Source organism: Takifugu flavidus, chromosome 1 (assembly GCF_003711565.1).
Source record: "Takifugu flavidus isolate HTHZ2018 chromosome 1, ASM371156v2, whole genome shotgun sequence".
Classification (NCBI taxonomy): domain Eukaryota; kingdom Metazoa; phylum Chordata; class Actinopteri; order Tetraodontiformes; family Tetraodontidae; genus Takifugu; species Takifugu flavidus.
The window spans coordinates 25351076-25370512 of NC_079520.1; the positions used below are offsets into that span (position 1 = coordinate 25351076).

Sequence of the window (19437 nt, forward strand, 5' to 3'; positions counted from 1 at the left end):
AGATCCACAGCCTTTTTTTTTAGGATTAAATAATGCTATTAAATAATGCTATTAAATAATGCTATTAAATATTGCGAGACTACATAGCAATATAAAGTATGCTTATGTATCTCATTGTTACAAAAGCATACTCAAAATCGCTGTAAACAGCAAAGAGAGAGGGGGCGGTTTGTTCGAGGTTTTGCTGCTACTAAAATGACTTCAACATTTTCTTTATTGAAATGTTTGATATATTTTCTGTGTTCCATTTTGAATAAAAATTTCCAAATCATTACGTTTGTAGCTACAGTTTACGTAACGTCCCGCCGTTTTGCAACCGCTTTTCTTATGCAAGTGTTAATGTAATAACTACTATCTGACATTTTAGTGAGAACAGAATGGAGATGCTTGAAACTATCCCGGAAAACGCAAATGCCTATCTACTGTTAAAGGCCAGCTCCATTTACAACAAATATTATATATTATCAACTCACAATTTTATTTAATATGTAACTGGTGGTTGCTGCTAGCAGTAAGTGTAATTTAGATTGTTTGAATATATATAGTGATAGGTTTATATTAACGTAGTCAGTTAGATGTGATGGATAATTTGTTCACCAACGCCCGCTCCTTTGATTTACGTGGTCACGTGACAGGGCTGGCCCGACCCATTTCTAACCAATGGCAGGGTCCTGTATCCATAACCCCTCCCACTATCATGGGGCTTCACATGGCCACGCCCCCGCGCTCAAGAGCACGCCCATTTATCCATCTTTGCCTGCATTTCTCTCTCCATAGCAACAGTGGTTGCTACAGTAAGTGATGAGTGATGGATGAAAGTGGGACGTGACCTTCCAACTGTGACACGCCTGAGTGCCGGTCTCATATTTCTGTTTTGGGGATCACAAATATTGGACGATTGTTGATGAGGTCTTTAGCTTCTTTGCAAAACTGAGGAAGAAATGTTGGAAATGAATTAAATAAGCTTGAAGCTTTTCCGATTCTTTAATTTGACCGCTCACACTTTTTCTTTATTGTAGTCAGCATCAAAGCTCATGCTAATTATAACACTTTATAATGTTATTTGCTCATTCATTGACCCAATATTATTTCTATGTTTCTTCATCAATATATAAATGGAAGGCATTTGCTTCTATTGACATTTTTTTTCATGTATTCAAAAACATTATTTGACTCATTCTTTCGAAAAAGGTCTTTGGTCAGAGGACGATCTACTGTGGTGCAGCATAAACAACAGAAAGCACAAAAGAAAGAGACAGAGGTGAAAAACAGTGACACGCCAGTGTTTATCATAAAAATGGGTGTGTGGATTTTTTTTTAAAAGCAGAAATTACACAGTGTTTTATTTTCACAGAGAGAATGTCTGGTATGAAATGACGTCATGGAGTCCTTATCGCAAATGTCGATTTCCTGAAAGGATCTACTGTTAAACTTCTAGAAGAGTTAATGGTGACTTTCCCGATAAATCGTTGTAATCACGCCACTGATGTTTGAAGGCCAAGATTTTTAGTAGAACCTCAGTACGGTTATTGTTCGGGGTTCAGGGACTTCGGTCTGTGACCCTTTCCACTGTTCTCGAACCCATCACGTCACGTGGTTGAGCAACATGGTTACAGTCAGCCACCAGGGGGCACCACGCTGACTACAGGAGGCAGTTCTAGCTCTCTTCCTGCACCCTCCAACTCTTAGATTTCACCTCCAACACCCTAATTTTTTCACCTGCAGAAGTTCTCTGATGCCTCTGCGATGATTGGGGACGACAAGGAGACAACCAGAGTACTGATGCAGGGCTTTGTGGACTGGTACCAGCAGAATAACCTCCAGGTGAAGGCAAGGAATCAGCGAGAGAATCAGCTCCAGCGAGCGCCTTCAACAAAAACGTTGACGTGTATGTAAAATGGCCAGATGGTGGCGCCAACTGGGGTCGGAGAGGTAAAACTGCCCCAGTTGGTCGATTTAAATGAAGAATACGGGAAGAATGTAGAAGAATATTTCACACTGCTGATGCACGTCACACATGAGTGTGTGGAAGCAGTACAGCTCGCCTACATATCGGTCTCAACAGCAGATCCAGACTTGTTCTCCTCCTCGTCCCACCCGTTCAGATCAGAAACTTCTGGAGGGCCCAGCAGTCCTGAGGTGCCGGTGCTGCCGGGCACATCGAGACTCCATGATGTCGTCTGGGTCACGTGACTGAAAAATAAGATCCAATGAGACCTGACGGTGGAGCAGCAGATTACCTCCTTGTTCGTCTATTTATAAAATTAAAAATATTCATTTTTCTCTCGTAGGAGTCACAAACTCATCTGAATTATTCTGGATTAACGGTCCTTACTTGATGTAGTACTTGACTCCATCTGCTGTGTAGGCCTCCTCAGAGCCGTACGGAAGACCTGCAAACCAAAACCCAAACTCCTGCCCGTTAAAGTCTGGAATATCATAATTCCCGACAGTCAGGCTGCAGTAATAACCTGCAAAGCTAATCCAGACTGCTGCCGATGTTGTGACGAGAACAGACAGAGGACATCAGTCTCAGGATCTTCCTCTTTTAGATGCCATCAGAAAACCTGATCACATGACCACATCTGTCATCATTTTCCTCCAGTTTGGCCAGTGTATCAAAGGGGAAAAAGGTTTAAAAAAAATAGCATATGTGATTTACATGGCATGAAAAAAATGTCCAAGTATTTTGAATTATCTGTTCACCCTCATCTGTCAACACAGGAGGCGGAGCCTAATGCAGCAGGTGAGAGGCAGGATTAACAGGGACATGTGATCAGTCCACAGGACACACACACACACACACACACACACACACACACACACACACACACACACTTACCTCCCCTCTCAGAGACACACTTTAATATTTGGGTTAATTTACAACTTTTAAACATTTGACAATAATTAACGAAAGCTTGTTTAAAATGTGAATAAAGCATAGTGTTAGTAGCCAAGGGGTGTCCTTTGTGTCTTTGCTTTGTGCCAGGTGTTATTGCGCCACCTACAGCATTGGAGTGTGTTGGCTTGTTCAATAAATGCCAATATTATCGGTTATTGTCATCAGGAAGAATTGTTACCTGGTAAATGTGATAATATTTTGGTTTTTTGCATTATATATATATAAAAGCCCTATTGATAAAATGCATTACAGTGTGGAATGTAAAAAAAAAAGATCTAATAAGAAGAGCAAAAGTGTATCTGATGTTAACATTAAGTTATACCGCAACAAGCCACTGGGGGCACATGTCCTCATTGTAGAGCTCTAATTTACAAAGCTTATTAGCTTGCTAATCATACACAGCTTATTAGTTGGAATCAGGCTGTGATATTTATGTTAACATCCATTTTCTGATATATTTTGATGGATGTATATGTTAAATGCATATGAAGGCGCTGATTTAAAAGACAAACACAGAGAAATAATGAAAACAAAGAAAATCAGTCGGTCATTTAACTTTACTCAGCAAATATTGAAGGACAAAAAGAAACTGAAACAAAGCAAAAGCATCTTAATTTCCTTCAGAAGTGTCCAAAAGCCGTGGCGTGGTTTTGCTATTAGACTACAGTTTCTCTCCTCACATCTGAGCGACTTCTTTTAGCTACTGTTTGCTGCTGCTGCGTTTTGATTGGAAGGCTAACTTATTACATAAACTTGGAACTTTTCAGCCTTCAGACCATAAAGTCAAACATTGTTTGAAAGTGTTTAAAAGATAGAAAAGTAGCTTCCACACAGCTTTAGAAATGATATGTCAAAATGAGCAATTTGACCAATTTCAGTCAGCAGTGAAACAGCCCTCCTTAAGGTCATAAATGCATCAAGGCATCAAAGACACAGCACTGGTTTACTGTTGACATAGTTTAGTGATCACCATAGCAACACTCATGGTTCTCAGGCTGCATTACCTGCAGCATGCTGCAAGGTTCGCTTTCAGGTCCAGTTTTATTTTCAGTCTTGCCTACAACTAGTTCAAAAGGCAGTAGTGAGTTCTTGACCCCATGTTGTCTTTCATAGAAATAATTCATTTTACAGTTCCTTTAAATGACCCTAATTTTTGTAACGTTGCTGTTTGAACTGCTTATTCAGCGCGTTAAAATTCTGGCTTGCTATGTAAATGAAATTTAGAATCTTTTTATTGATCCAGTTTAGCTCTGTGGCTCAGTAGCTAATGATCAAAGGACCTGGTTTTTTATCAGCTGGGCTCCGACCCGCATTCAACGTGATCAGCAGACGACGGTGGCGCCTCTAATTTCTGCGGTGATGAGAGAGAGCCAATGGCTCTTCGTCATCGTACTGACCGGGAACTGAGAAGAGAACTCTGCTTCTTGGGGACTGAGCACATCCCACTGATGTTTTCCATCGTTATTGCAATTTTTCTACGTTTTAAAACTCAACATTGGCAAGATTTTAAGGTGAGAGAGCTTCTTTCTGCTTATTCTTGGCCTTTTTCTGGCCACTTCTTATGAGATCATACATCACATGTTTTAATATGCATATTCATCGACTTAAAAAAAAAAAAAACCTTGTTCACCCACTAATTTTGATGTGAAATAAACATTAGTTTGCTTCATGACTCCAGAAAACCAAAATGGCTGCCATTATTTTTTGTGACCACGTTTTTCTGATCCTCTTAGGGAATCTACAGAGCCCCATGATTGTCTTATCAGTAAAAATTCTGACTGGTAGCATCATTAGCTTGGTCAAAATTAAGATTTAGTGCAAAGAGAAAGCTAACAGTGGATCGGGTGTCGGCCAACCTCATGGCTAACGATGAGCTCCGACTTCAACATTCGGAGTCGAAGATTTTAGTCTTGGCAGCGTTTTCAAATATCAGCTTATAATCAGGTTTTTCAGGTGAAAATCAGGCGTAGATGTTTTAACGGCGAGTCAACCCTGACAGATTGACAGATACTCTTTGTGTCGCAATCTTCAAATGTTCGGAGAACACTTTTCAGGGAGGAGGAAGATTCATAGTTGACGGTGAATTGGTGATCATGTCTCAGAGGGCTCGCCAAGGTCCACATCCACTAGAAGGTCTGACGCAGGGAGGACAGTTACAACAGCTAGCGTGTCGGGTCGGTTTGGTTTCCTCTGGCATCGGTTGCATGCAGGACAGCAGAGGAGCAGAAGGAAGAGGATGGACGAGGAAGGAGGAGCAGCAGGAATCACTTACAGTCGACCTCCATCATAGATCTGACCGTCCTGCTGAGCTCCTTTGCCTCCTGGGCAAGTGAGGCTGAGGTCCATGGGCTTTTTTTGTACGGCGGATTGAGAGACGACGCTCCGACTTTAAGATCTCCAGAGCTGAAACAGAAGAGGACACTTAGGTGGAACCGCTGTGAACCTTAAGTTGCCGTGTTTCTCAGTTTAAGGTCAGGAGGAACAATCGATGAGACACACTGTTTACGATCCTCTCGTTCTCTTGGATGGATGGACGGGTTAGAACATGTGTGATCAGCCTAGTGATCCAGAACCACAGATCAAAATCAAGTCACAGATCATCAACGTTCAAATCAAAATAAAAACGCTGATGTTCATATTTCCAATGGAAGCGGCTGTTATTTGCATGCGCGAGGAGCAATTTTTAATCAAAAATCGTAATCAAGACGATTGCACTTTGTTGGATTTGGGCTTATCAGAAAAATCAGTGACGAATCAGAGACGAGCCATTAGAGCGAAGGCACCCATAAACGCCAGCTGTGTCCCAGAGTTATAAAAGGTGAGTGCCATTGTCCCACTGACCCTGTTCGTAGAACCCATTACACAACCCAGGTAGCACTGGGTCAGGAAGACGGAGAGAAAAACAAATGGAAAGGAAAGAAAAAATTTATCGTCTGTGTGGCGTCCCCACATTTTTCAATCGATTTGTCTACGAGAGACAAAGCGCTAATGAAACGCCACCAGCGTTCCTCACCAACATGCTTCAGATATGCAATGTTTGCCGCAGGTGACTGATGAAGCTGCGCTCAAAGGTGTCCCTGAGGTTGTTAGATGAAGAATGCAGCTGTAGGTCACGTCTTCCTCTGTGGTGCTGAGGTCTGATGGGTGACCTTACACATCAGACGTTTCATAACAGCTACAGAACTCAGCAGGCAGCAAATAAATACAGAGCACTGGCGTTCAACCTGTGTGTGTGTGTGTGTGTGTGTGTGTGTGTGTGCGCGCGCATGTGTGTGTGTGCTTGCGCTCGTGCGAGAGACAGAGGGGAAGAGAGGCACCGTGATTGGATGAGAGATCCTGCAGCGAGCAGCACAAATCTGCGTGATGCCTGACCTAAATCCAATTCCAACCTTAACCTTAAAACCAGGTTCTCACTCTTGTACAGCCTTTTGAGGACCAACCAAAATGACCTCACTTTACAAAATTGTTCTCATTTTGCTATTAGAATGCAGATTGTGATGCTCCAAAAACAACACACACTCACACACACACCTGTAGCTCTTGGGGGGTCCAAGGTTCTCCAACAGAAACTCTTGAACGTTCTGCAAAACACAAAAGAACCTTTGTTTTCTTTGCTTTCTCAGATGGAAAGTGACAAATCTGAAAATTTGACCTACTTTTTTTTTTTTTAACTTTAACTCTCAAACAACAACACGGTCATCTTAACTTTAAAAGAACTTTTCAAGGTGTTTGTCAGTTTTGTTCTGGTGGCATTTTTATTCCCACTGACGTTTGTCCGTTTATCATTTGCATCCTGCTTGTTTCGTTGCAGTACCTCCACAAAGCGTGGGGGGGCAGTATCGAGCAACGTGACCTCGTTTTAGTTGTTGCAAAAGCCAAAAACTTTTTTGTGACATTTCCTCATCTACCCAGAGACAAACTTCAATAGAACAACAGAGAAGAGATCAGACAGGAAATCAGACAGGAAATTAAGGTTAGCAGGAAAAGAAAAAAAAAAAAGAGCAGCTCGGCAACATGTTGCTCTGCGGAGAAGGAGCAGCCTCCGGTGGGAAGTGTTGAATCAGAAAACAAACATTCAAAGTTTACCTCCACAAAACTCAGCAGTTTCCCCACAGACACCTCAAATCTCCTTCTGGCAGCTTCACTCTTGCGTAGTTGACACTCTAGAATGGCAATTTTCTTCTTCAGCTCATCCTTCTCCTCCTGGAAATAAGTTTAAGCCTAAAAATAAGACCTCAAAAATGCCAAATTATGTTTCATTTAATTTCATAAAGTGGCAATAAAACTCTTCTTCGAATGAAAAGCCCCACCTTGTTGGTCAACAGTGATGGCTCCACCCCCTGAGACTTCAGTTCAGCGATCTCGGCCTCCAGCAGGTGGATCACCTCCTCGTAGTCCATCTCCATCCCCCGGGCCTGCTTCTGGGCCTCCTCGGCCAGCTGGATCTGGGTGGTCAGAGCCTGACTCTCCTCAGTTCTCAGAAGTTCCATTTCCTGTCAACAGAGGAAGTGCTAACAATGAAAGAGGAGGTGCTGGAGTTTCAGACGGAGTCTCACCTTTCAGCAGAGACGCTGCCTCTTCAACCTGACCTGTCTGACGTAGCAAGTGTTGGGCTGAGCTAACCATTCCTCAGCTGACCGATGCCAATTTAATCGATGCAGCCAGCTAACATAGCTACAGCTGCTAACAGATCCCTTTCCTCAGTCAACGATAATGCTAGTCAGTCTTGCATTCTTATGCTAAAGGAAAAAAACAATTGTAGAGATCATCATCCTGCTTGTGATGATCTGTGTGCCGCACCTGTCTGCCTCAAACTTTATTAGCTTCGTGTGATGCACCTGTTCCCAAACAACCTGGCTCCTTTCTTGTGTATTTATATCTGTTCCTCTTGGGAACCGTCAGAGCTGAAGAAATGTTTTTGAGGTCCTCTGATCTATGCCTGGATCCAATCCTGTTTCTGAGCTCTGGAGTCAGTTTTTCTGACCTCGTGGTTCAGTTTTTACTCCTCAGTCGTCAGCCTCTTTACGAATCGCCTCTAATTAACTGAACAAACCTCACTTGGGCTCCGGTTAAGCTGCAGAAACGTCTCAGAGAGAGATGTTTGTTTCCATTTTGACATTTTGAAGTGTTTGATTGTAAAACGCTGAGAGAATATGTGGTTATTTTTCTGTCAGCTAACATTGGCCCTCATGTCTGCGTCAATCATCAACCCCCACCCCACCGGGTTTGTTGTCACGGCAGATACTTCCTGCTGAAAATGACCTGGAGCAGGTGAGACTCACCTGTTTAACGTTGTTAAGCTCCTCCTCCATCTGATGGTGGACTCTCTGGGACTCGACCAGCTGCTCCTGGGCAACAAACGTTGTCAAATCACTTCATCACAGTCAACATTGGTCAGACTGACGGTAAATTCCATCTACTGCAGGAAAACAATTCCAGTTGTAGTTTTCAAATCAGACGGCAAAACTGATCGATAATCAATAAAATATGGACACACGAGCATCACGTGTTCATGGTGAGGGAATGATGGAAACTCCTAGAAACTTAATAAAATGGTGAAAACGGACCCATTTTTCAGTTGTTTCTTTAAACGACGAAACAGTTTTTAAAAATTACACGTTGATTTAAATTTCACCTGATCGATTTGAGATTTAATCTGATCTGAGACGTGATCTGACTTCATCTGAAACTGAGTTTGATGCCAATGTGAGGTCTAATTTGGGACGTGTCCACACCTAATTGGATCTGATCGCAAGTGATTTGATGTGATTCACCTGCAGGATCGACGGCTAATCTACAGAATATAACGCACACGTGGGGATCAACGCGACCACAGTGTGCACAAAAGCAGCGGACAGGAAGTGGGAGCGAGCACACGGGGGGCTGATGGGAGCGCGCGTGGCAACATTATTTTACCTGCAGCCTCTTCATCTCCCTCAGGGCCTCGATGTGCTCCTTCCTCAGCTGCTCCATCTCCTCCAGCTCCTCCGAGTCCGACAGAGAGGTCTGTACGAGGGACAGAGCGGGAACTGTTTTCATCTGAGGAGGGATCCACACGCGGTGTTGGAGCGTCCGTTTGAAGCCAACACCGCGTGCAGCTCTCGGAGGGAGATTGATTATTGCTCTGGCAGCTTGTAACCAACTGGGCAAAAAAATCTTTATTTCTGTGGGCAGAACTGGTCCTCGCCAACAGATCGTTACCAGAGAGTCCACTCGATGAGGATGGATCAGTGCGGTGCCGCATCACAGCAGCGTTATCAATGGAAATATCAACATTCTTGAGGGTTAAGCTGTTTCATCCACAGCTTCCAATCGTTTGTACGAGGAAACAACCAACAGTGTCCATTTAACCGATGGTGTCAGACTACAGGGGAAGGCTTCAAAAGCCAGGTTTGTTTTGATTTGTGGATGTATGATTGGGAGTCGGGCAGGTTGCTGTTGCTGTGGGTTGGTTACCTGAAGGTTGCCGGGTGAATCCAACAAACCAAACAACCTGGATCGTGGACTGGTAACTTCCAGCTGGTCCAACTGAGACAGGAACATCTCGTGGATCAGGATTTGGAAATCTGAGCACACAAATAAACACAGATTTTTATGCATTTCTGATACTTCCATGAGGGGTTTCGTGTCAGCAAGATTTCTGCAATTGAAAACAGAACTGTCCCGTGTCAAATCGCCCCTCGTCCAGTTGGCGGGTCAAGGTTTGTGGTCATCGTCCAATTCTTAGCCTGGTCAAATGAAATTTAGAAATGAATCTCTTCTGGTCTGTCCACTCTCTTCTAGTCTGTTCCAATCTGGGCTTGTTGGTCCAGTTGGTTCTAATCTCGTCAAGCCCATTTGAGTCTTTTCTGGTCTATCCCAGTCTGCTCTGGTCCCTCTAGTCTATTGTAGTCCGTCTAGTCTGGTCAATTCTGTCCCAGTCTCGCCAGTCTGTTCTAGCCAAGTCTGTTCTGGTCTGTTCTGGTTTGTTCTAGTCTGCTCAGTCAAACTGTTCAGACTTTATTTTTCCTTCAGCTTCCTGAACCAGAACCCAGGACGGCCCTGAATTCTGAGCGATTGGTTCTCACCTGTGAAGGCCACAGTTCCTGCTGGATCAGCCTTGAGTCTGGACCTCAGCACCTGCTGCTGAGCTTCTGAGGGCTTCAGCCCAAACACATCCAAAGCCTGAACACAGGCACACATGCACACCAGGAGATCAATATCTGAGGTCAAACACATCACACACACACACACACACACACACACACACACACACACACACACACACACACACACACAGGGACACATTGGAACACAGAAGAATACACCAAAACACACAGGAAAATACACACGGCACAGACAGAAACATACAGAGACACACAGGAACACACACACTGTGTGTGTTCTGTGTCCTGCTTTACACAATACACCAATACAGCCTTTCAGCCCGATGTTCCCCCTCACATGTGTCCAGAATGTGCTGTATATTAAACGCATCTGAATGAATTACTGTAAATACACCAACTCAAACTGAGAAGCTCTAAATTTACTGTCCCCGTATTTAGAGGTATACAGAGCCCTCCTACAGTTCCTCGCGTTATCTTGGGGAGTCACGTTGTCTAAGGTCAGTAGTATTGTCCAGCTTGACAGCATCACAGACACCTGGAGATCATGCCTCTACAACAGGGGTGCTCAATGCGTAGATCGCGATCTACCAGCCGATCGCCAAGGTACTATCGGTAGATCACGTGACAGTAAAAAAATAGACGTCAGGCTCTCATCCATCCCGTCACTTGAGTGATCTACAGGGCAGCCAGTCGGATGACATCTGGATTTCTTTGACCCTTGGCTCACTGTGCACGCGCAAACAACGGCTCTAAGCTAGTCAGCTTGTTACCGCTAATTCCTTTTTTCTCTTAAACTTAAGAAAGGGTATTAAAATGAAAGATGAGATTTCCACACTACTTGCTGACATTGAGGTAAAGTCCAGACCTCATTGACAATTCTGGAACTTACTAGCAGAGGGAAATCCCAACACAAGGAAAGTGTTGGGCTGTGCAACATATGTGGTTATGCAACATACATCAACATAAACTGTAAGAATCCTCAATAGTTTTCTACGTAAATATAATGGGTTGATCATTTTGACTTGGTCGCCTTACACTATACACCCTTACAGCACAACAGGTACACAAACATGGACACGAATATACAAGAACACACACCTGTTCCAGATGGTTTAGTTTGAGACGCCAGCTTTGATGAGGTTGACCACCAGCAGCTTCTGGAGACACACACACACACACACATAAAGACAAACAGAAACGTTCTTGGGGATCCTTCATCTATTATCATCAATAATAATAATAATAGAATTTGAGAAAGTGAATTGAAGAATGTGGTGAAGACAGACGTTAGAGCCTTCAAATGAATCATCAAATGAAGGAGAGGCGTGTGTGTGTGTGTGTGAGATCGCCCCTCTGAATATTCATCTGGCTTATTCCTGCCAGATTCAGGGGTTACACACGTTATTTTGCTGAGTCATCATTTGCATCACATATGTGTACCGTTCACGTGAACAGATCCCCCTTTTTTTGCGGGTCGGTGTGCCACCAGATGGATGGTTTGATTGTCTAACTCGCACCGTCGGGTGACTGATGTAATATAACGGATACGAAAATCTGGTGATCCGTCTGGAACCGTGAGGATCGTGCAGGAGAAGATGCAGCTGGAAAAAGGCACCTTTAAATTTAAAATCCCTCTCAAACATGAAACCATGGATCTTAATGACAGGACAGTTTTTTGAACCCTGCGAGGGGAGTGTCAAAATAATCGCTGTAATGATGCCCCAACATGGTGACTTCAGTCTTCTTCTCATTAAGATTGAGGAAACTGAGCCTCAGCCAGGTCCTGATGTCGCTATTCCAGGCCAGAACAGCATCTTTACAATTCAATTTCCAGGGGAGTAAAGTCTGAGCATCTTTAGGAGATCAATGAAAATACACATTATAATTGGTAAAAATGGCTCAGACAATGAAAACAATAAAGGGCTTAAAACAGACCCTTGAGGCACCCCACAATAAGGGTGGTCCCACTAAAAGAAATAACTGGAAGGTTTGGAGCATCGAGTTCATACAATGAATGTCACATGACAGCGGTACTCCCAAAAATATACTGGAACTTTTTGGAAAATATCAGCACTCTCTGGAAATGAGCTGCTGGGCCTGACGCCTCGGACAGCAGGGCGGAGAGGGGTCCAAATTTAGAGAGGATAGATGGGTCAGAGCTGGGCTTTATCATTAGCTAAAACGAGCATGAAACAATGATAAAATGAGTGAGCCAGGCCAATAAAAAACCTTTTTTAAAGAGAGGAAAGGGAGTTCTATCTGAAAGGCAGTTCGTGGGGCGCAATTTCAGCTCTACATCCAACAGCGCGCGCACACACACACACACACACATCTATCCCCCTGACCCTAATCCTAATCTAAACCAATTCTCACCTCAACCTGAAAACCACAACAGTCCTCAAACAGTCCTGTAAGGTTGTAAGAACCAGCCAAAATGTCCTCCCTTTGCTAGTAGAATGTGGACGTTGGTATTCAAAGTGTAGCACATACAACAGCCTCTCTTTCTCTTTCTCTTTCTCTTTCTCTCCTCTCTCTCTCTCACACACACACACTTAATACATTTATATGCTCTATTATAATATCTGATGTGGTGATTGATTGTGGATGTGGTCGACAGCGGGCTGCTGAGCAGGCTGTGACAGCCCAGAGTGAACATAAACACCACGATGATAATGAAGCTCTCCATTCACGCAGGAGCCCGGACACCTACCACAGCTGCTCTGGGTGGCAGTGTCGCCCTCTGGTGGCGCCAGGGAGCTCTGCTCTGCTCTGACTGGATGCACTCGTGCCTGCACAGGTGAATTCAGCGTGTTCATGTCTGCCCGCTCAGATTTCAGTTTGTGGTTCTGAGTCAGAACTGAAGCCTGACCTGACTCTCGCTGACCGCCGGCAGGTTTTCGCCGATGGGCTGTTCGCCCGGTGTGACTTTGGTGACCGTGCCAGATTGCAGGGGCGCGGCAACAACTCCCAGGTGCCTCGTAACAGCTCCTGTGGACGCCTGTGTGTTGGGGGACCCGCGGCTGGAGCCAGACCACAAACTCCGACGGATAAAGGCAATTTCCACTGTTGGGTCGGGTCTGCTCGTTTGTGACAACACAGAGATTAACAGGCTACTGTTAGCTTCGCAGCTACATTGAGGCATTTAGCTTTCAATACAAAGGGAGGTGAAGGTTCATAGATGTTTATTATGGGTCATCTTTGCCTGGTACCTGAGTTTAGTACGTGTCAGGATACTCCGAGCTTCTTCATATGTCACCCCGATCAGAGACTCCTTGTTGATGGACACCAGCTGATCTCCAACCTGCAGCCGGCCATCCTGGAACAACAGATGTCTGAGACTAAAATCTGGAGAGTTTGGTCATGTTCCTCGTAGAATTCAGGAGTTTCCGAGTACTAAAAATCACCTTTTGACAGTCGCCTCCAGGCATCAGCTCCTGAATGAACACCATTGGTCCATCTGCGCGATTGGCCCCGCCCTTGATGACCAGTCCCAAGCCGGTCGCCTTGGCTACGCATATCAACTGAATGGTGCTGTCACTAGGGTCAAGGGGGGGGGGGTGAATAAATAACACAAAATGTGCTAGTTTGGATTCACTTTGAGGAAATCTGAGACCTGAAGACGCGTGAGGGCAACTGGCTGCTTTGAGGAGTGTTGGTGGCCTGGGGGGGGGCGTGACTGTGGGTGGCGAGGCCCTCTTTTGCACCGAGGAGCTGAGGGCTCTCAGATCTGGAGGAAGACGAAGATGAAGCCGTGTCGGCCAGCCTCACTGAACAGAACGATGGAGAGCCACGTGAAAATGTGCAGCTGAAACATTTAAACGTGCAGTCATGTGACCTACAGTGGCGTGAAGCTATGTAAAACAGTCGCGTTGCATGTGTCTCCTCTCCTCTCCTCTCTCTCCTCTCCTCTCTCTCCTCTCCTCTCCTCTCCTCTCCTCTCCTCTCCTCTCCTCTCCTCTCTCCTCTCTCCCTCTCCCTCTCCCTCTCCTCTCTCTTTACCCAGCCCCCCATCAGCAGGAGGGTCCCCCTACATGAGCCTGGTCCTGCTCAAGATTTCTTCCTGTTAAAGGGGAGTTTTTCCTTGCCACTGCTGCTTGTCTGGGGCTAGGCCCTGGGATTCTGGAAAGCGCCTTGAAACAATTCTGACTGTATAAGATGCTATATAAATAAAGATTGATTTGATTTGATTTGATTTGATTTGACATGTGTGATGTACAGTCATGTGACCTACAGTGGCGGAACGAGTGGGGCACCTGTGCTGAGCTGCAACGGGGAAATCTGTCCGGTAAGGGAGGAATTACCGGAGCTGCACTTTTCCATCAACTCCACAAACTGTGTCCTGAAAGAGCCCAATGAGACAAAGACAACAGGGACGTTTCAATCAGGCTGAACTCCAGACACAACAACTACTGTTTTTTTACAAATAAATCCGGCGGATTGCAGGTCACTCTCTGTCAGACCGTTGTTTTGCCGCTATTGGAGGTTCTGTTCTTCCTCATTGTGTAACTTTCATCATCCTCATCCTCTGGTGTCAGAAAGGACACCAAGTAATCGCTGACCAGCAACAGTCGGCGTTCACACTGTGACCAAACTGGGCCCTGCAAACTGTGTGGAAGTCAAGGCTAATGTGGCAATTTATGCTAATGCTTAGCTTAGCCTCAGTAGACCTTCTCACCCCCGATGAAAGGTCGGTGGTTCCCTATTTGTGCTGATCTCGGGAGTTTTGGCTCTTTCCTCAGCTCACATCAGCGTCCTGATTGTGTCACTGCCTGTTTGTGTCGACATGGCGAGCTGACGTGCAAACTATTGCGGACAAACAAGTGCCGGGTCGGTTCATCTCAGGGGCAGAATGGGGGCAGACGTGACATCACACCTGAAACTTACCGCTACGCTGTTCTGCACTTATTTTAACATCAACAAAGATGTGTCAGCGATAAATCGAGCTGCAGAACATTTTACATTCACAACAAACCACAGTATTTCAATATTAGCCATACCTGCTAATGCATTAGCATAGCTTTCAATCCTTCATATCATCAAATTCTTTGATGATTCCTCTTTGGAAACTACTACAAATCAACAGGAACTTTCCTGCCACTAAGTTTAGTTTCCTGTAGTGAAAAAGCAGCTAAAGCTCCCTGCAGGTGGAGTCAACAGAACATTTAGCGATGCTAACAAACTGCTGGTCAGCGTGGAAGTTGATCGCTCAGCATCTGCTCCTCACCTGGATTCTTCATCTCTGGCAATCAGTAGGGACATGTGATTGGAGAGCGAGGCCATCCTCAAGATCTCCACCGCCCTATCAGGGGACAGGATTCATGTGACATCATTGCTTGACCAAAACAAATCAGTAATGGGCTCGTTTTGAAGGTAGATCTGCACCTCTGTTTGTTTCTTGTGGACCTGGAAGGCGAACATGATACACTCACCTCTCATTGGTCACTCCAACCAGACTGATGTTATTGACATCCAAGATGAGGTCCCCTGCCTTAAGCCGACCTGGAACGCAAACAGCAAGTCTTTCTATCATCAATCAGAGCAATAATAGCAGCGATAATTCACAGAATCATGTTTTCTACCATCCAGAGCTGCCAGCCCCCCACTGACCACCCGCTTGATGTAGACCCCGAACTGTTCTCCACTCTGCTCTTTGTAGCCCCCAATTATCTTCACACCTGCAGCACAAAATTGCTGTTAAAGACGGAACCGCCATGACACAGCCAGAGGTCAGAGGTCAGAGCTCACCGAGTCCTTTCCTGCAGTCCCTAAACTCCAGCCTCTGGACGGCTCGGTTGGCGCCATGTGGACCCATGATCGTCCTGATAACGAGCACAACACAACTCGCTCAAACACATGTCACACACGCTGCAGCTCCTCCTCCTCATGCTCCTCCTCCTTCTCCTGTCACCATGACAACAGAGAAGAGGGAACAGGGTCCCTCTCAGTGTGTCAGTGTAACTGGTGGAGGCAGCACGCGTGCGCTGCGTGATGACAAACTCTGAGACCTTTAAAAATACTTCAGCATCATCGAACTGAAGCCATCAGAGATCGGATGACAAATGTAAGAAAGCAGCAGCACCCGCTGCTTCACCACCAGGGGGCTCCACCGCTCAAGTTGCATTTAGGGCGTCGTCGTGTCGGCCATCGGACTGATCGGCATTTAAAAAAAGTGGCCTATAAGCACAGCTAGCCGAGCTCTGTTAAAGCTTTAAAAGACCATCACGTTGCCTGATTGCTTGTCTGACGCTAGGTGGCGATAAAGAAACCTTTTAGATTACAGGTCAAAGAGTGGTTCAGAAGGTTGGCTGGTAGCGTGTAGCAAAGGCGGAGGTGAGCTAACGTGAAAAATCCTCCATTATCTTATGTCAACAAAGCGCAAAAGAGCGTCGGAAAGTCGTTTTTCTCTTCTTTTGGTTTGTAAAATATGCACATTTTCGTACTGACTGCGGCGCCTACGAACAAACGCTGCGGTTGACAAAAAGAGCCCGACAAGAGCTACAATACCTGTGAGCCGTCAACACCGATGCCGCTGCACGGACACGAGGGAGAGCAATTAAACTGATCACTTAATACCTGATAATCTGCTCCGCCTGTCACGACTGATTACCTGCACACACAGAGGCTATAGCGCTGCACGGTGTTGCTGTTAGCCTAGCTTAGCACCATCACAGCAAGCAGACAGCATTGTTAGCGTAGCTACCGATGGCTGAACCCTGGTTAAAAATGGCAGCAGTTGTATCGGGTTATTTTGGCTTCATTTTCCGACGCAGAGATTATCATCTTTGCCACCTTCGTCGTTAATATCATCCTTGGTTTGAGGGGGCGGAGTCATCAGCCATCTTTATTAATGTCGACATCCACAGCTGTTTTTGGTCTGAAGGTTCCTTAAGGTGCCTTAAGGTTCCTGAAGGTGCCTGGAAGTGCCTGTAGGTTCCATACGATACGGTTTTAATGTTGGTCCAGTGTGGTCAACCCTTCGCCATCCTCGCCTCCAAACCTTCAGCGAAGCAGCAAATTTGTTCACTGACTCAAACAGAACAATTCGCATGAATCCAGCCACAATGCATCATGGGTACTTTGGCGGCGCATACATGCAGAGCAGAGTTATGTCATTTCACATGTTTGTGACGCATCAGATCACATAACAGCAAAACATGAAAGCTGGAGGAGCAGACAACGGAAGGAAACAAGGAGGGAGGGAGCGAAGGAGGGAGGAGAGCAGACCTCACCAGTAGAGCAGCGACAGTCCATCAGGTTCGTTCTTGTCCTGAGGCAGTAAAGGCATCACTTGATGGTCCAAACAACCCAAAAACAGCCAATCACGCACGGCCGCATGAGTCGAGCGGCACGTCACGCCGCCATGACGACAACCACGGTTCAGATAGGGTTGGGGGAGAGTATGAAAATCCCCTCGACATGGAGACACACACCTTTACACTCTAATCCCGGATCATACCACACACACACACACACACACACACACACACACACACCACACACACGCTCTACTTGTCTACTTGTCTCTCTGTCTCTCATACACACACACACTCTGCCTCTCTCTCCCGCTCTCTCTCTCTGCCCCCCCACCACACACACACACACACACACACACACACACACAGACACACACACACACACGCTCTACTTGTCTCTCCTCTCTGTCTCTTATACACACACACTCTGCCTCTCTCTCTCTCTATGCCCCCCCCCTCACACACACACACACACACACACACACACACGCGCGCTGAAAGGTTTAATGTTCGTTCTTCAGCTGACAGATTAAAAACTGCCAGGGCTTAAATGTCTGAGACATTGACTCTCAGCAGACATCCACATTTCCTGCAAACACTGAACACAACACAAACGTCGCTCCCAAAAATCCAAAAGCTTGGAAATGGCCCGTCCGCACCGTTACGTTGGGAGGCTAAATGGCGTGAAAGGGTCACGTTGGGAGGCTAAATGGTGTAAAAGGGTCACGTTGGGAGGCTAAATGGTGTAAAAGGGTCACGTTGGGAGGCTAAATGGTGTGAAAGGTCAGAACAAAACAGGCGTGAACTGGGGAGAAGCTGGAGGAGCCATCTGATGCAACCTACTGCGAAGTTGCAGACATGTTTCCTGTTTACCGAGTGTACGTGTGTTTCGCCTGCTGGACCAAGCACGTGCATCGTGCACGGTGGCTGCCCAGGGATTTACCTCAGCTACATAATCGCCTCACCTTCGATATCACATATCACTGGAAAGGAGCAAAATGTCACATCCCCCCCCCCCCCCCCCCCCCCCCCGAGATGACCTTTGCCCCAACACCGCGATTTCAATTCCTCGTCTGGTCTTCAGATTGTTCATCAATGGGCCCAACAAAGGTGGATTCTTGTTGATTTCAGAATATCATTGTACAGTCTCCACATATAATGACAAATAAATTCTATTCTATTCTAATTGCTAAATCAGGATTCAGTGCCGTAGTTTTATAACTGCTGTTTTGGTTGCTAGGGGGCTTTTATAACTGCTGTTTTGGTTGCCAGGGGGCTTTTATAACTGCTGTTTTGGTTGCCAGGGGGCTTTTATAACTGCTGTTTTGGTTGCTAGGGGGCTTTTATAACTGCCGTTTTGGTTCCCAGGGGGCTTTTATAACTGCTGGTTTGGTTGCTAAGGGCATTTTATAACTGCTGTGTTGGTTGCTAAGGGCCTTTGTGTAACTGCTGTTACAGGCAGGGTCCACTCATAGGGTCATAGGCGAACTTCATGGTCCCCTAGGACGCCATCTGCTGGCCCGCATGGACCTCTGGGCCTCTTCTCCTCTGGTGTCTTCTCCTCTGGTGTCTTCTCCTCTGGTGTCTTCTCCTCTGGTGTCTTCTTCTCTGGTGTCTTCTCCTCTGGTGTCTTCTCCTCTGGTGTATTTTCCTCTGGTGTCTTCTTCTCTGGTGTCTTCTCCTCTGGTGTCTTCTCCTCTGGTGTCTTCTCGTCTGGTGTCTTCTCCTCTGGTGTCTTCTTCTCTGGTGTCTTCTCCTCTGGTGTCTTCTCCTCTGGTGTCTTCTCTGTCTTCTCCTCTGGTGTCTTCTCCTCTGGGTGTCTTCTTCTCTGGTGTCTTCTTCTCTGGTGTCTTCTCCTCTGGTGTCTTCTCTGGTGTCTTCTCCTCTGGTGTCTTCCCCTCTGGCTGTCTTCTCCTCTGGTGTCTTCTCCTCTGGTGTCTTCTCTCTGGTGTCTTCTTCTCTCTGGTGTCTTCTCCTCTGGTGTCTTCTCCTCTGGTGTCTTCTCCTCTGGGTGTCTTCTCCTCTGGATGTCTTCTCCTCTGGTGTCTTCTCTGGTGTCTTCTCCTCTGGTGTCTTCCCCTCTGGTGTCTTCTTCTCTGGTGTCTTCTCCTCTGGGTGTCTTGTCCGCTGGTGTCTTCTCCTCTGGTGTCTTCTTCTCTGGTGTCTTCTCCTCTGG

General features: G+C 45.9%; 1 protein-coding gene across 7 annotated transcripts; it reads right to left on the reverse strand.

Moving 5' to 3' along the window:
* Positions 1-3441: 3441 nt before the first annotated feature.
* On the reverse strand, positions 3442-17590 carry stxbp4 (syntaxin binding protein 4). 7 transcript variants are annotated; one of them, XM_057041570.1, is made up of 21 exons: positions 17238-17589; positions 16798-16932; positions 15754-15827; positions 15588-15683; positions 15438-15507; positions 15233-15307; positions 14262-14347; positions 13622-13775; positions 13413-13545; positions 13218-13324; positions 12878-13085; positions 12719-12797; positions 11107-11165; positions 9970-10066; positions 9359-9468; positions 8819-8941; positions 8185-8250; positions 7213-7395; positions 6989-7105; positions 6434-6483; positions 3442-5305 (listed from the first exon to the last, which is right to left on the reverse strand). In XM_057041570.1, the coding sequence occupies exons 3-21, from the start codon at positions 15818-15820 to the stop codon at positions 5167-5169; spliced, it is 2019 nt and encodes a 672-aa protein (XP_056897550.1). In that variant the 5' UTR covers positions 15821-15827; positions 16798-16932; positions 17238-17589; the 3' UTR covers positions 3442-5166. The 7 variants fall into 7 exon arrangements, with proteins under 7 accessions (XP_056897550.1, XP_056897522.1, XP_056897514.1 ...); XM_057041542.1 differs by lacking the exon at positions 16798-16932 and having other exon boundaries at positions 11107-11162; positions 17238-17590; XM_057041534.1 differs by lacking the exon at positions 16798-16932.
* Between the last annotated feature and the right edge of the window lie 1847 nt (positions 17591-19437).

Bases quoted from the DNA above. Each gene is read 5' to 3' on its own strand.
- stxbp4 (XM_057041534.1), bottom strand. From the start codon at position 17,293: ATGCCTTTACTGCCTCAGGACAAGAACGAACCTGATGGACTGTCGCTG. The intron at 15,308-15,437 runs GTGAGTGTATCA...GTCCCCTGATAG, and splicing joins GTTGGAGTGACCAATGAGAG to GGCGGTGGAGATCTTGAGGA. The intron at 8,942-9,358 runs GTAACCAACCCA...ATCCCTCCTCAG, and splicing joins ATTCACCCGGCAACCTTCAG to ATGAAAACAGTTCCCGCTCT.